The sequence below is a fragment of the Momordica charantia genome, assembly GCF_013281855.1.
Source record: "Momordica charantia cultivar OHB3-1 chromosome 2 unlocalized genomic scaffold, Mcharantia_2.0 BLBB01000002.1, whole genome shotgun sequence".
In the NCBI taxonomy this organism is placed as follows: domain Eukaryota; kingdom Viridiplantae; phylum Streptophyta; class Magnoliopsida; order Cucurbitales; family Cucurbitaceae; genus Momordica; species Momordica charantia.
Window position 1 is genome coordinate 4,464,968 of NW_028275160.1, and position 14,127 is coordinate 4,479,094.

At 33.3% G+C, this 14,127-nt stretch overlaps 2 protein-coding genes across 6 annotated transcripts; both read left to right on the forward strand.

Annotated features, from left to right (window-relative positions):
• The first annotated feature begins 2,856 nt into the window (after nucleotides 1–2,856).
• On the forward strand, nucleotides 2,857–8,778 carry RING1B (RING 1B). 4 transcript variants are annotated; one of them, XM_022294026.2, is made up of 11 exons: nucleotides 2,857–3,270; nucleotides 3,398–3,440; nucleotides 5,200–5,258; nucleotides 5,878–5,959; nucleotides 6,106–6,226; nucleotides 6,305–6,346; nucleotides 6,634–7,179; nucleotides 7,402–7,509; nucleotides 7,637–7,867; nucleotides 7,979–8,014; nucleotides 8,287–8,778. In XM_022294026.2, exons 1-10 carry the CDS (start codon nucleotides 3,024–3,026, stop codon nucleotides 8,009–8,011), a joined length of 1,512 nt encoding a protein of 503 aa, XP_022149718.1. In that variant the 5' UTR covers nucleotides 2,857–3,023; the 3' UTR covers nucleotides 8,012–8,014; nucleotides 8,287–8,778. The 4 variants fall into 4 exon arrangements, with proteins under 4 accessions (XP_022149718.1, XP_022149720.1, XP_022149717.1 ...); XM_022294028.2 differs by lacking the exon at nucleotides 8,287–8,778 and adding an exon at nucleotides 8,169–8,223; XM_022294025.2 differs by having other exon boundaries at nucleotides 2,858–3,270; nucleotides 7,979–8,054.
• A 2,395-nt stretch (nucleotides 8,779–11,173) lies between these two features.
• On the forward strand, nucleotides 11,174–13,517 carry LOC111017967 (nicotianamine aminotransferase 1). 2 transcript variants are annotated; one of them, XM_022293870.2, is made up of 8 exons: nucleotides 11,174–11,324; nucleotides 11,437–11,744; nucleotides 11,859–12,201; nucleotides 12,279–12,497; nucleotides 12,584–12,643; nucleotides 12,727–12,882; nucleotides 13,118–13,211; nucleotides 13,307–13,517. In XM_022293870.2, exons 2-8 carry the CDS (start codon nucleotides 11,476–11,478, stop codon nucleotides 13,429–13,431), a joined length of 1,266 nt encoding a protein of 421 aa, XP_022149562.1. In that variant the 5' UTR covers nucleotides 11,174–11,324; nucleotides 11,437–11,475; the 3' UTR covers nucleotides 13,432–13,517. The 2 variants fall into 2 exon arrangements, with proteins under 2 accessions (XP_022149562.1, XP_022149561.1); XM_022293869.2 differs by having other exon boundaries at nucleotides 11,187–11,744.
• Nucleotides 13,518–14,127: the final 610 nt, after the last annotated feature.

Here is a 14,127-nt window from a genome sequence, read left to right on the forward strand (position 1 = left end):
AACTAAACCGACAAACCGATCAAATTAGTAAAAGGACCATAAAATCAAATTTAAATCCGTAAAATTTATCAAAATCGAACTCATCAATTTATTTTTAAAACCTACTCTTTAAAAAATCTAACCAACTGGTAAATATAGTTCAAAATTAATCCATTCGATTGATTTCATAATACATAATATTTTCACTCGAATTTGCCCCTTTTGTATAAACAGAAATATAACCAAACAAAAAAGAAGAAAAAAGAAGTCAAAGCCAAAAAGAAAAAGGAAAATTTAATATGACAAAGACAAAACACACAGATAAGGGGTAAGTTCTAAAAATGGTCGTTAAAATAAGAAATTAGGAAAATTAATTTTAGAGAATATTGTATTTTAAAAACAATTGTCGGAATAGACAATTACATTAAATAACTTGGCAAAATCGTCAAATTGTCATGTATTTTGGACCAGAAGTATTTTTTTTTTCTTGGTCAACATTATTTATAAAATAATTCTAAAAAAACTACCGTATTCTAAAAATAGTTAAAAAACATATTTCTAAAATATATTTTAGACTTAATAATACTTTAAAAAAAAACCCTAGACAAGTTTCTAGGTTTTGGCCAAAATTGGCCCACTTTTTTTTTTTTTTTTTTTTTGCCCTTCTTTCCCAATGCTGAGCAATGATTTCCATTATTCGTTCGTGCGCCGTAAAAATTGGATTTTTTTTAATTGTATTTTAAAAAATATTACAGGAATAGAATTGTTTTGAAACTATTTTAAAAAATAGAGTGGCAAAATTACATGCCGAACTCACTTTCATTAGTAAATATGCGAATTCACTTTTATGTTTCACACATCAAATCCTGCGTGTCGTTTTTGTTGAACATATGTCATTCTCCGACTTTGACCACAAACTATCATACCTGTGTCATATTTTAGCTTATAGACTTTCTAGGTTAATTTACGTATTTTGTTATTACTTTCAAAATTACATTTTTTTTCTAAAGTTCATTATTTATTAAATTCACCCGTAAAAGCTCTCTTTTATTTTTTAAAAAATAGTTAATATATGAAACATATAATTTTAGGTCAGGCATTACTAGATAAAGTTTTTTTTTTTTTTTGCATTAATAATTAATTTTTATTAAATAATTAGGCATAATGACACTTTTGAAAAAATTGAGTTGATGGTTTTCAGAATATTTTTTTAGGAGGTAGCATTGAGATTCAACTTTTTACTTGTAGAATAAGGTTATTAATATGTCTTGATGATTTGAGTTTGAACTATTTACATATTCATCTTTGAAATTAATTCTAAAATAAATTATTTTTTCATTCAAATGCTCGTGTAAAATTTTGCATTCATTGTTAATATGAGTTTCGATTAGCGATAATTTATACTTGTCTCTGACCAAGAGATTATAAGTTTGAATCCTTACATTTATTTGTTGTACTAAAACAATTTGCATCAATTAGTATGAGAAGCCAGCCACTATGTCGTATTACCATTAGAACACAAAAAGAGAACAAAAAATGTATTCATGAGATAATTTTGCTATTTAATCTGGGGATTCGAAACTTCAACCTCTTTTTCTATGATACATGCCTTAACAAACCATATTCAAATTGACCCATCAAATAATACTGTATATCAATTTAAAAATATTTTTTCATTTGTATTTTTTTTTTTACTTTTTCATTTGTATTTGTTCACATAATTTCTATTATGCTTAATGAACGTTGTCAAACTAATTAAAATCAACAACCTTTACTCAATCATTAAGATATATATCATCAACTCAAAAGTCGAATATTCTATAATAAGTCAATTAATTTATGATTTTGAATTTTATAAAATTGTTGATATTTATTTCAAAATAAATGATTTGAATTCTACACTTAAACAATAACGTTTAATTTAAAAAGACTTATTCGTTTTGTTAAGAGAAAGAATGTGATTTTCATCATTTGTATGTCATAAACTATCATGAGAAGTGTACAGAAAAATTTGAAAATTAGCATCAATGTGAACATGACTCAAATTGACTTTCTTCGATCAAAAGATATCTATCTTAAACAAAAATGTGGTGAGTTTGAATCACCACTCCCACCTATATTGTACTAAAAAAAACTTGAAAATTAGCAAACAAATTTATTTGTTTTAAGCATGAAAATATTAATTTAATGTTTGCTAAATATATGCTTTCGTCTTATAATGTTTTTCAATTTAACTCTTTTTTAGTTTAAAGTAGTCTTTTATGTTTTAAAATTTCTTAATTTAGTCCATCATTATTGGTAAAAGGTTAAAGCTTATCAATGGTAAATTTATATTTATCATCTAAAATTATTATTTTTTAGTACAACAATTTGAGAATATAGGGGATGAAACCTCCAACTTCGAAAGAAGAAGTACATGTTAATTATCGTTGAATATGTTCGTCATCTAAAATTATTTAAACTCAATCAGTATTCAATTTTAACATTCACTAATGAAATTAAAAATATTAAAATATACCAAGATCAAATTAAGATTTTTTAAATAAACTAAATTAAAAAAATTCTTTCAAAAAAAAGAAAAGAAAAAACTTTATAGGGAGAAATTTGAACTCACAAATTGTTGGTTAAAACATATATTTAACGTTTAATCTAATTACAATTATATTAATGGGGTGAAGGAAATTGACGAAATTACCCAAGGTGACAGGCGGCCGTCCACTGCGCTAATATGTGCTTTGCCGTAACACATCTGATTCCGATCTTCTCTCTTAAAAAAAAAAAAAGAGTACTAATTATTATAAATTTATGTTAATCAGACAATAATAAAGCAAAGGAAGAAAAAAATTAAATAATTTTTAATAAATAATAACAAAGAATAAATTTGCAGCGAAAATCTCCCATCCTCCTCCTCGTCGTCTTCTTCTTCTTCTTCATTCTCCATTCTCCTCTTCTTCTTTTCTTCTTCTTCGTCTTCTCTGTTTCCTTAACAAAAACCTCACTGCTCGCACCGCAAACCGAATCCTTCTCTATTTCTCACTTTGTCAATGCCTGCGCATAAACGTTCTTGGTCGGACAGTCTGAACGGAGAAGAGCCTCGAGACCAACAATTCAGCCATCAAGATGCCAAGCAATCTCGAACGGAACGCGAGCCGAAGACTGAAATAGAAGCAGAAGAGGAGGAGCAGCAAAAGCAGCAGAAGGAAGGAGACCCAGATGATGAAGGGCGCGAAGAAGACGAAGGGGACGAACAAAAGCAACACAAGCAATTGGAGGAAGCGACCGGAGCGAGAGGTTACGTGTTTTCCTTTTTCCTTCTCCTTGGATTTTGTTTGCTTGGTTATTATGGTTCCAATTCCGTGCTTCTGCTTCTGCTTCTTGCTTGGTTTACCATTTGCTGAAGCTGGTCGTGTGTTTTCAGATTCCGAAGGAAGCCTATCCTCTAGCTCTGAAGATAAACCGGAGTACTTTCCTTTAAATCCTTCTACTTCTTCTTTTCTGCACGATTGCCATTTTCGGTAGTGTTCTATTGTTGTTCATTTGGAGCTGTATGGTGGTTTTTTTTTCCCCGAACATTTGCTCTCTTAATGCGTTCCCTTCATAGTTAAAGAAGAGAATGCGACTTAATAAATACAGCTGCTAAGCGCTGCTACTCATTTCGGCATTGCCGTGAGACGGCGCGGTTGACTTAATGAGCGGTAAGTAGTTGCATGCTTGGGATCCGGGTCTAGTTAATGCGTGTGAATTGCTACTCTTTCATGAATTTCAGAATTTCGTATTTTGTGATGCTGCGAGATTTGATTCTACAGTCTGATCCGTTGAGTTTGAACGAGCGCGGTTCCTGTAACATGACTGCGAAGTTGTATGTTATTTTGATAGTTATTATTCTACCCGTGCCATCCATAAACAAACACGCCGAAACTTTGTTTCCATTCGTAGTGGTTTTTCCGGAGCCTTTCGTTAGCTTTTGCAGTAACTTGTTTCCACTATCTAGAACTTCAGGAGGCATTGACTTTGCTCGAACCCCATTGTCTGTAGTGTAAGATACATCTTACTAACGTGGGTGTCTCCTACTTCATTCAGATCTGGAGCAGAAAAAGAATTTGACATTTAGCATTTAGGTTATTTCACATGATCACCATGACTTTCATTTTGTTGACAGTTGAATTTTAATCTTAAACTTTTAAGTATTAACTGCCGTAGTGGGCATTTTAGCCTCTGTTTTCACTGTGATTTTTCTGAGAAGCAAGGCTCTAAATAAGCCTTTCCAACCCATAAAACTTCCCGTATGGAGTTTGGGGCCTAAATTAATTTCTTAAGGAAATTTGCTCTTATAAATGCCAAGAGAAGATCTGTATTTTGTGCTTGAGGAGATTGAAAATATGAAGATTGTTCCGTGGAAAAACCAACTCTTTAATTTTTTTTTGTAAAATATAGAATGTCAAATAGCTTGTAGAAGGCTTGAGTATAGTCAATGAACTTGTCAGGGTGATTTGGAGTAAGAAATGCCCTAAAGTTATATTGTTCATGTGGACGTTGGTTCTAGAAAGTGTTGGAGAGGCTTTCCAGAATAGACATTTCTCCTGGTGCATCCTTTGCAAATATGCAGTGGGGGAAAACTTAAATCACTTGTTTCTAGGCTGCCCTTTGATTCAGAAGTGTTGGTGGAAGCTACTTCAAAGTTTTAGGCTAAGCTGGTACTTTTATATGGCCTTATTTGGTACTTATTCTCCTTCATGGAAGCACTTTTTTTCATGAAAGCACTTTTTTTATAGAAAAAAAGTGAAGTATGATAGAAAGGAATCATGGGTTTTCAATCTTTCCTTTAAGAGACCAGGTACAAGTTCAGTATGTTACTAGATCTACATCTACTTGGTGTACCCTAGTCTCCGTTGGCTAGGGCTTAGCCACTTTTTGTATTTTTCATATTCTTAATTAGAAGCTCTACATAGAAATCAAGATTCATTTTTAGTGTGAAGTTTTCCTAACATCTGGAATCATCCGTGCATAACCTATATACTTTCATTCTTATTAGAAATTGAGGATATTATTTGATCTATTACTTTTCTTTTCCTCCATCATTGTTGGTGGGTTCACACATATACCAGTTCTTGTAAACAATGTAATTATGTAAGGTGTCTGCATGAAACTCATATTGCCCTTGTAATTGTAACTACCTAAGACTGAACTTTGAAGTTCTAATCCTGAATATTTGTGGTGCAGATTTGTCTTTGTAGAGCTGTCAGGCATTCGGAGAGATGTGCAATGCCCAATTTGTCTTGGTATGTTTGCTTTAAATGTCGTTGATAAACATATGTTCTTCAAAAACCTCAATGATAAGAAAGCCAACTCTCAAGAAAACAGTAACGGGGAAATAGAGAGCTGGGGCACAGAATTTTGATTCGAGGGAAACAGAATAATCTTTAAGGGCTCGGAGTTTTTCTAACAGAAGATTTGAAGTGTGGCCATTTTAACCCTCTTTATTGGCTTTTTCTAACAGAAAAGTTGGAGACTGTTTTTTTTTTTTTTGGTTGCTGTTGCTGTTGTTGTAATTATTCTTTACTCTTAATTTTAAATGATTGGAGGCCCCTCCTTGTAACTTTTTGACTCTGGGTTGCACTTTCTTTCTCGAGAGTTTGTTTTTTATTTAAGAAAAAGGAAGGAAAATGGTAACAGAGAAGAAATACATGAATATTGACTGTCATGGCATATGTTTTATGACTTACGATTCAGATAAATCAGCATTTGGCTGCTGTTTAAAACTAGAGAGTTGTAAACTGTAATTGAACAAATCTTCTGGCTCCTCTTTATTTGAATTTTGAGGTAGATCACTTTGAAATCCTACCTTCTTTGTTTCTTATTAATCAAGTAAGAAAGCAGAAATCTTGTTGACCTTGACAGGGATTATTAAGAAAACACGAACCGTAATGGAATGCTTGCACCGGTTCTGTAGAGAATGCATTGACAAATCAATGCGGCTGGGGTATATGAATTAGTCCTTGTCATTTCTATACCATTCTATTTGAACTTTATGTTGGTTTCATCTCCTCACCTTATTGTTGAGTCTATTATGGAGAACTAGAATAAGTTATATACCATGAACTTATTGTATTATGTTTGTAACTTTAGGAACAACGAATGTCCTGCTTGCCGCACACATTGTGCCAGTAGACGTTCTTTGAGAGATGATCCTAATTATGATGCACTGATTGCTGCCCTTTATCCAGATATTGATAAATATGAGGAGGAGGTGTTTGTCGCTTGTCTCATATTTTGTTTTCTTTTTATATCCCTAATGGTGGCACTTATTTTCTGATTTTGGTCTCAGGAATTAACATTTCACGAGGAGGAAAGGAATCGTAATAAACAGGTCAGGTTCCATTCCGAGCTACATGTCTAGTCTGCTTGCATTTTATAGTACTTTAAGCTGAATTTTGAGATGTTATTTTCATCAATGAGATTTTCCTTGCTGACTCTCAGAACAACATTTTGAAGTGAATTTTCCTAGTCCATAGCTTGTTCAATGAACATTGTGAACTAACTTTGATGTTATGAGACTCTAACAGGACATTTCAAATCCAGAGAGCCTTTTTTTTTTCTTAATGTCTTTTTTGTCCAAGCTTGTGTAATTTCATGTTCTCGTGTTTTGTAGTACAGATTCAGGAATCAATTGCACAAATATTTCAGCGACAATCAGAAGCACTCAGTAAGAAACGCATATTAGGCAAGGATATGGCTGGTGGAATTCTAACAAGGTCGCGTCGCAACCATAGGAATGCTCATCTGAGGAGACAAAACGGTCGAGGAGATGAAGTGTCAGGATATGAAGATAATGAGGATGAAGATGATAATAACGAGGGCAAAGATTCATCTTCTGCTGATGAGAGATTTACAGAAGTTAGGCAAAGGAGGAAGAAGAGACATCCCACAGTTCGATCCTCTCAGCCTTCTTCGTCAATAGCTAATATAGATAGTGGATGCACTGATGGATGTGCTGAAAGTGATTTAGATATGAGCAGAGAAAACCGAACAGTTTCTCCTGGTCTTGTCTTGAACTCTGAAATGCTTGGTTGGGGTCGCGGTGGTGTACGTAGTAACACACGGCATGGGAGTGGTGGTGGGTCCAGCAATAAAAGTTCTAGGAGTAGTCGCTTAACGAAGTTAGTCAATTATCTGCGAGGCCTGGAAGAAAATAGTAATGAGGTACGGAACAATGTCTGTTGTTGTGGGTAGGTCGATGTTTGTCATACATACTCTTATCCTACTTTGATATCTTACTGGGTTTCGTTTGTTACTGGCAAATGAAATTTTTTTTAGTTTCTTGCATCTCTCTGGACACTTTAACCACTTGCTGTGTGTCAATGATCCCCATCCCTCCTGGTTCACAATCACCATCTTCTTATGAAGACCTGTTCTTCATTGCAGTTAGATGTCCATCTTCTTCTTATTTCAGTGGATAAAGAAAGTACTCCAAGTTTGCAGCAGCCTCATCTCCACTGCCGTCCAAGTTTGACTGTTGAACAATTACGTGAAGTAAGTTCCATTTAATGACCTTACCCTTCAATGAAAGAGTTATTTCTGGATGATGTTTTGCTCAATGATTTTTCATGTCTCTAACAATTATCACGCTTTTTCTCCATTTTTGATGCATTGAAAACAGTATGTCTCTCGAAAGACACCTCTACAAGCAGATGAAGTTGAAATATTGTCGGTGAAAGATTGTCATAGTACCAGCGATGATCAATCGACCACAAATACTTCAATCTCAATTGAGGGTCCTGTCATCATGTCTCCTGTCTTCGATCCACTCAAATATGAGCTACAAATTTTGGAAGGCAAAGAAACTTTGGCAGAACTTCAAGCAGATTGCAACTATAGTAGCGACCACTTGGTGAGTAGTCAGTAATAACTTGGTTTATTTCTTGGACATCAATTATCGGAACTTAATTTTGAAAGTTGATTTGCTGGTTCACTGAATCCATCATCCTTTATCTGATTTCAGATTCTAGGATATCGCCGAAAGGGGCAGAGTTAACAAGTAACACCTGATACTTATACGCATATCTTTTTTTAACTTGGTATTCAATTTTCCATACCTTTTACTTTTAGTGATAGGAACATTTTTAATTATACCCTGCTGATACAATATGAGAGAATCTGTAAATATGAAATCCTGGAGGTTTTTGTTACAGCGTTCCTGTAGCTATGTTTCAGTTGACGTCGTGGAATGAGATAACATAATGGCTATGTTCAAGGTGCGATTTTTCATTCAGTGAAATTAATGAAGTCAAATTTTATCTTTTCTTCAAGGATGAAGCTGGCATTTCCAGGGTGTCAAAACTTCTGTAACATCCCACTGCTGAAAAGTCCATCTCATTTCAGCTGCTGTATTAAATATTAAGGACCTTGTTCTTGAATTTCTGCCGGAATGGATCGGCATCTACGGTAACAGAAATAACTTCATCCGTTTACATTGATGAGGAGAAATTAGAAAAAGGCAAAGCAAAAATCATGAAACTTGAGTTTAATTCACCTGGGGTAGAATAGATTATCAAAATCAGACAGTAGCCATGCTTTAACTGTTATTGTCCCTCTCAAGGCATTCATTTTTAATTGGGAACCTGGAGAATCCACTCTGTAATTGTCCGAGAGGTCTAATCATCATGATTAGGACCAATGTCAATAGTAAAGAGCTTAGAAGGAATTAGTTCAAATTATAGTGGCCACTTATATATGATTTAATATGTTATGAATTACCTTGGCATATACACGATATGAATGGATCGACTGTTGCTCCTCTAAGTTGGTTTCTCTTCTAAGAAATAAGAATTATTCTTGTTCATTGCTATTATGTTGTGTTAATCACAATGTAAGTCAGCGTGCTAAAAGAAAAGAATATTATTCATATTTATATATTCTATGATGAGGAAATAGTTTTATGTAAAGTTCATGAAATATAACATGACAGAATACTGTTTTTTTGTTAGTACAACATTGCGGGGTGGGGGTTCGAACTCATGACCTTCTGGTCAGAGGTCGGTTTGGCAACATAACAGAATACTTATTTTTAGTTTTGAATGTTGGGGACGAAAATATAATTTAAACAATAGTTTCGTAGGGATAGAGCTGTGATGGAAAAATTATTGAATATGACATGTAACTAATTGCATGTGCATGATTGATTTTGATTTTGATTTTTTTTTTTTTTTGAGTATATCAACTACGTCACGGGAGAGATTTGAAGTTCTAATTTAGAGTTAGTTTACTAGATGAAGGTGTTAATGCTGGTTGATAGAATTTTAATTAATTAATTTAAATTTTAATTAATTAATTTAAGTGCTCAATACTAAAGATAAGAAATCAAACCAAAATGAATTAAAATAATTTCAATTTGTTTAGAAACTAATCTAACTAATAGAATGCATACACTAACTTCACAAAGTTTATAAAAATAAAGATCCTCACAAAGTTCATGAAAATAGAGATCCACATATATGAATAGTAGCTGTTTTTTTTTTATTATTTTAAAATGTTTAAAGGAAATGCACTTCATCAAGGAACTTGGCCAAACACATGAAAATGAGGGAAAAGGGAATCCCAAACCATTTTCTCTTTATATACTAAGAGATTTCATCATCGAATTTCTCAATGTCCCTCATAGAAATAACTCTGGTATTTCTAAGGGGTCGTTTGTTTCGTGGAAATCCGAGATTTCCGTTGGACGGACATCTGGATTCCTACGTTTTTTTTACGAGAATCTAAGATATTCGAGAATCTTGAGATGCTCGGGTATCCTAGGATGCCCATATGGGTTTTGGATGCTCTTTTGAAACACGAGTTTCCAAGATTCCCCTGTCGAGAGCATCTACTTTTTACATTTTTCCATTCATTTTTTCTCCATATATTTTCTTTCATCAATTTTTTTTTAATTTTTAATATTTTATCATTTTTATTTTAATATTTCAAATTTATAATTAAAATAAATTAATGTATTCATAACTAATAAACAACTTTATGCTATTAAATATATTTGTACATTAGATTTACATGTAAAATAAATTGCAATTAAATTATATAATATATCCATTTATTTTTAAAATTTTGAAGGAATTACATTATTAATAATATTTATTATCATAAATATAATTTTAAAGCAACATTTTTTTTTACCAACTAACATATTTGTGATATTTTTCCTCTTAAAAAATATAATGTGATGATAGGATAAATAAATTTCACCAAGATAGCATAAACTATATGATTATCTTTTTCGAAAACTATTAAAGTTAAAAATGAAATATATATTAAGTTAATATGAATTAATTTATTATACAAAATAACATATAAAAAATAAAATTATTTAAAATAAATCTATGATATTAAATGAATTTATAAATTATATAAATATGCATATCTTCTTCTTTGAAACATTCTATAAATTTAACACATTCTCAAGAATAAATCGACACTCCAAATATTTTCAGATATCCTTATAAATTTACCTTCGAAACAAACATGAAGTTGTCAGACATTTAAAATTCCAAACATCTGAAATTTCATGCATCTATAGATATTTGACGTCTACCTTCTCAGAAAAACAAACGAGTCCAAAGATAATCTTAATTTTCTGGGCGATCCAACAAATCTTTCAATGTTCAGCCAGCGTTCCAGTTCCACCAAATTGATTCCAATGTGCAGTAGCTTTTTTATAAAAGCCAAAATTTACTTTGAATTTGCATTTGATACAACTATTGGATTTATTTCTATAATTGTCGTCTTTCAAAAAGTTAATTTGGAAAGCATGATAATTAAATCCATTCTTATATATATATATTTTTTTAAAATTAGGGGAGATGAATGCATAAATAAATATAACAAAAGATTTGTTTTCTTTTGAAAAAAATAAATAAAAGAAAGGATAAAACTTAAGTATTTAACCATTAACAGTGCTACTACTTATCAGTTACCATGATTACAAATTGGAAAGAGAGAATTACAAAGATAACACAAAAGTACATGTATTTTTATATATAGCATTGTGTATTAGGTTTAAAATTTAACAAAAATGACATAAATTGTAAACTTACACCAGATACTACTAATTAAAAATTATTTTTGTGACATTTTTGAAAAAAAGTAATGATATATTTATAAATACATGTCGTTTATTAGAAAATTTTCTGAATCCGTACTCATATGTTATTACATTAAAAAAAGTTTGATTTCGTTCGTCTTTACTTCAACTTTGTCGAGATATTTTGAGTTTGCAGTATGTCCCATCCAGTTTGAATTAATTTCTCTGCATCAAAATTATTTATCCTCAGCATCGCGAGCGGCAAAATTCCGGAGTAGTTCATTCATTCCTGTAACTCTTTAAACAACATTCCCACAATTTCTTTCTGTGAAGTTTTGTTGAATCTTCTTCTTCTTCTTTTCCCCAATCGCTGGTTACAACCCCAGTACAGGATCCTGTGGGTATTTTGAAAATTGGAAGAGGCCATGGAAAAGGGGTCGAGAAAATGGCGTTTCGAGAGCAACTCAGACCTGTTCAAGCCGCCGGGGATCTCAGCCAACGTAGTCTCCACCAGGCTGATGCAGAGCCTCAATGACGAAGACAAGAGGGTCGTCATTCCTCTTGGCCATGGCGACACCTCCTCCGTTCCTTGCTACCGTACTGCTGCAGCGGCTGAAGACGCCATCGTTAATGCCGTTCGCTCTGATGAGTTTAAACGCTATTCTCCTACTCTTGGTATTCCGGAGGCAAGAAGGTTTGTGCCATCATTATGAAGCTCTTCTTCGTTTTCTGCTTCCTATTCTTGTATCCATTGAGTTGAACATTGTGTTAATCGTGTGATTTAATCGATTTCAATCGGTAATTTTAGGGCAGTTGCCGATCATCTATCTCGTGATCTTCCGTTCAGTGTAGCGGCGGATGATGTTTATTTAACATCTGGGTGTATACAAGGGATTCAAACCATATTGACGGTTCTATCTTCCTCCCCAGGCGCCAATATCTTGCTTCCAAGGCCAGGGTTCCCCGTCTATGAGCTGCGAGCTGCTTTCGCCCACCTTGAAACTCGCCATTTCGATCTTATTCCTCAAAAGGATTGGGAAGTCGACCTCGACGCCATTGAAGCTCTGGCAGACGAGAAAACTGTTGCGTTGGTCGTCGTCAACCCAGGAAACCCCTGCGGGAGTGTCTACACAAGAGAGCATCTACAGAAGGTGAGTTCATCCATTTCCTGGCGGATAATTTGATCGAGAAAAGAGAGGGCCAAACTTCATTTGTGGTCTCCTTTCAGATTGCAGAGACAGCAAGAAAACTTGGGGTTCTGGTAATCTCTGATGAAGTGTATGCCAATCTCACTTTTGGCTGTAACCCATTTGTCCCAATGGGAGCATTTTCATCAATTGCCCCTGTTATCACCCTTGGATCAATATCTAAGAGATGTGTTGTACCTGGATGGCGATTTGGTTGGCTTGTGGCTAATGACCCACATGGAATTCTTCATCACTCTGGGGTCTGATATCTTTCTTTTGCATATCTGTTTGTGAGAAAGAATCGAAACCTTGCATCCTGTTTTTATGGTCTTTTGTCTTTGCTTAGATTGTTGAGCGCATCAAGAACTATATCAGTTTTGCGATGGTTCCTGCCACTATCATTCAGGTTTGTTTCAACTGGTAACATACATACATTGAGATGTAAACCAAAACTCCCTTGGTTTGTAACCTGTTGTGTGCGTTTATCAGGCAGCCATTCCTCAGATTCTGGAGACAACAAAGGAGGATTTCTTCTCCAGTATAAACAACCTGCTAAGAGAGGCTGCAGATACCTTTTGTGAGGGACTGAAGGAAATCCCCTGCATCAGTTGTACCAATAAACCAGAAGGTTCCATGTTTATGATGGTAAGGCCAAAACTAGAACATTGTTGGTCAATGTATATTTAACGTTTAGAAGCATTTGCTATGCATTTTATGATCAACCAATACGGATCATTCCAACGGTCAGAAAGACAAAGCTGTAAACTAAATCTTTGCGTTTTCCTATGTCGAATGCTGTCGAGTTGTGTGTAACCTGATCCCGACGTTTATGATCATCTTTGCCTTTTACAGTTAACAAAACAATTCCATTTGGTTGCAGGTGAAACTTGATCCATCCCTTCTGGAAGGCATTGAAGATGATATTGAGTTCTGTGTTCAGTTGGCTAGAGAGGAATCTGTCATTATTCTTCCCGGTAAGCTCTATAGTGGAACTTTTAGTTCAGTTTTGTTGCAGAAACTTGATCATAATTCATAGAGAAAGCAATCATTAATCTAAGTATAATTCCAGGCGCTGTGTTTGGGTTGAAGAATTGGCTGCGGATATCTTTTGCACTTGATATTGCAACTCTTGAAGATGGCCTCCGGAGGCTGAAAGCCTTCTGCCAAAGGCATGTGAGAAGCAGCAAAGCTTGATTAATTCAATCATAAGATGCAATAAGATTCGAATTAATAGCAGAACCATTTGCTGATTACATATAAAACTTTGCTAATTTCTCTGATGCTACCTTTTTTTTTTCTCTCTTTCTTCGAGTATATTCTCTAATGCTAGTTCTATTATGAGGATTTATGTTTTTTCATATAAAAGTATTATGGTGTTTGGTAATCTATTAAATAAGATACTAACAACAAGTTAGCCAAGCCTTGATCAAACAATATTTGTGTTTATGTTTGGTAATAAATTGGAAATGGAAACAAGAAACTTGTTTTTTATTATTTTCAAGATTTCTATACAATTTTGAAAATATTTCATAAACAAGAAACATAATTAGTTGCCAATAAATTTTTAAATGTTGATGTCGTTGAAAATGTCGAGGTCTTAAATTTATAGAAATATAGATGGAAATATTGATAAAATGCTAATGTCGATGTCAATGGATATTTATGTAAAAGTTATAAAAATTAAAAAATCATAAAAAAATATTTAAATTAACAAATGAATATTTTCCTATTTATAAACTAGTTAATATTATGTTTATCTGAGTGACATTTTGTTGATATTTTTTATATTTTGTCGATTTTTTTGAACTATGATGGAAATGTCGATTTATTCCTCATGTCAATATCAAACCCGTAGAAACATGGATATGTTGATGGAAATGTCGACGTTTC

What these genes read in the sequence shown, in the direction of transcription:
- LOC111017967 (XM_022293870.2), top strand. Translation starts at nt 11,476, where the DNA reads ATGGAAAAGGGGTCGAGAAAATGGCGTTTCGAGAGCAACTCAGACCTG. An exon ending in CAAGAGAGCATCTACAGAAG is followed by an intron (nt 12,202 to 12,278) that starts GTGAGTTCATCC and finishes GTCTCCTTTCAG; the next exon opens with ATTGCAGAGACAGCAAGAAA. An exon ending in GAATTCTTCATCACTCTGGG is followed by an intron (nt 12,498 to 12,583) that starts GTCTGATATCTT and finishes GTCTTTGCTTAG; the next exon opens with ATTGTTGAGCGCATCAAGAA.
- RING1B (XM_022294026.2), top strand. Translation starts at nt 3,024, where the DNA reads ATGCCTGCGCATAAACGTTCTTGGTCGGACAGTCTGAACGGAGAAGAG. An exon ending in GGAAGCGACCGGAGCGAGAG is followed by an intron (nt 3,271 to 3,397) that starts GTTACGTGTTTT and finishes GTGTGTTTTCAG; the next exon opens with ATTCCGAAGGAAGCCTATCC. An exon ending in ACTATAGTAGCGACCACTTG is followed by an intron (nt 7,868 to 7,978) that starts GTGAGTAGTCAG and finishes ATCTGATTTCAG; the next exon opens with ATTCTAGGATATCGCCGAAA.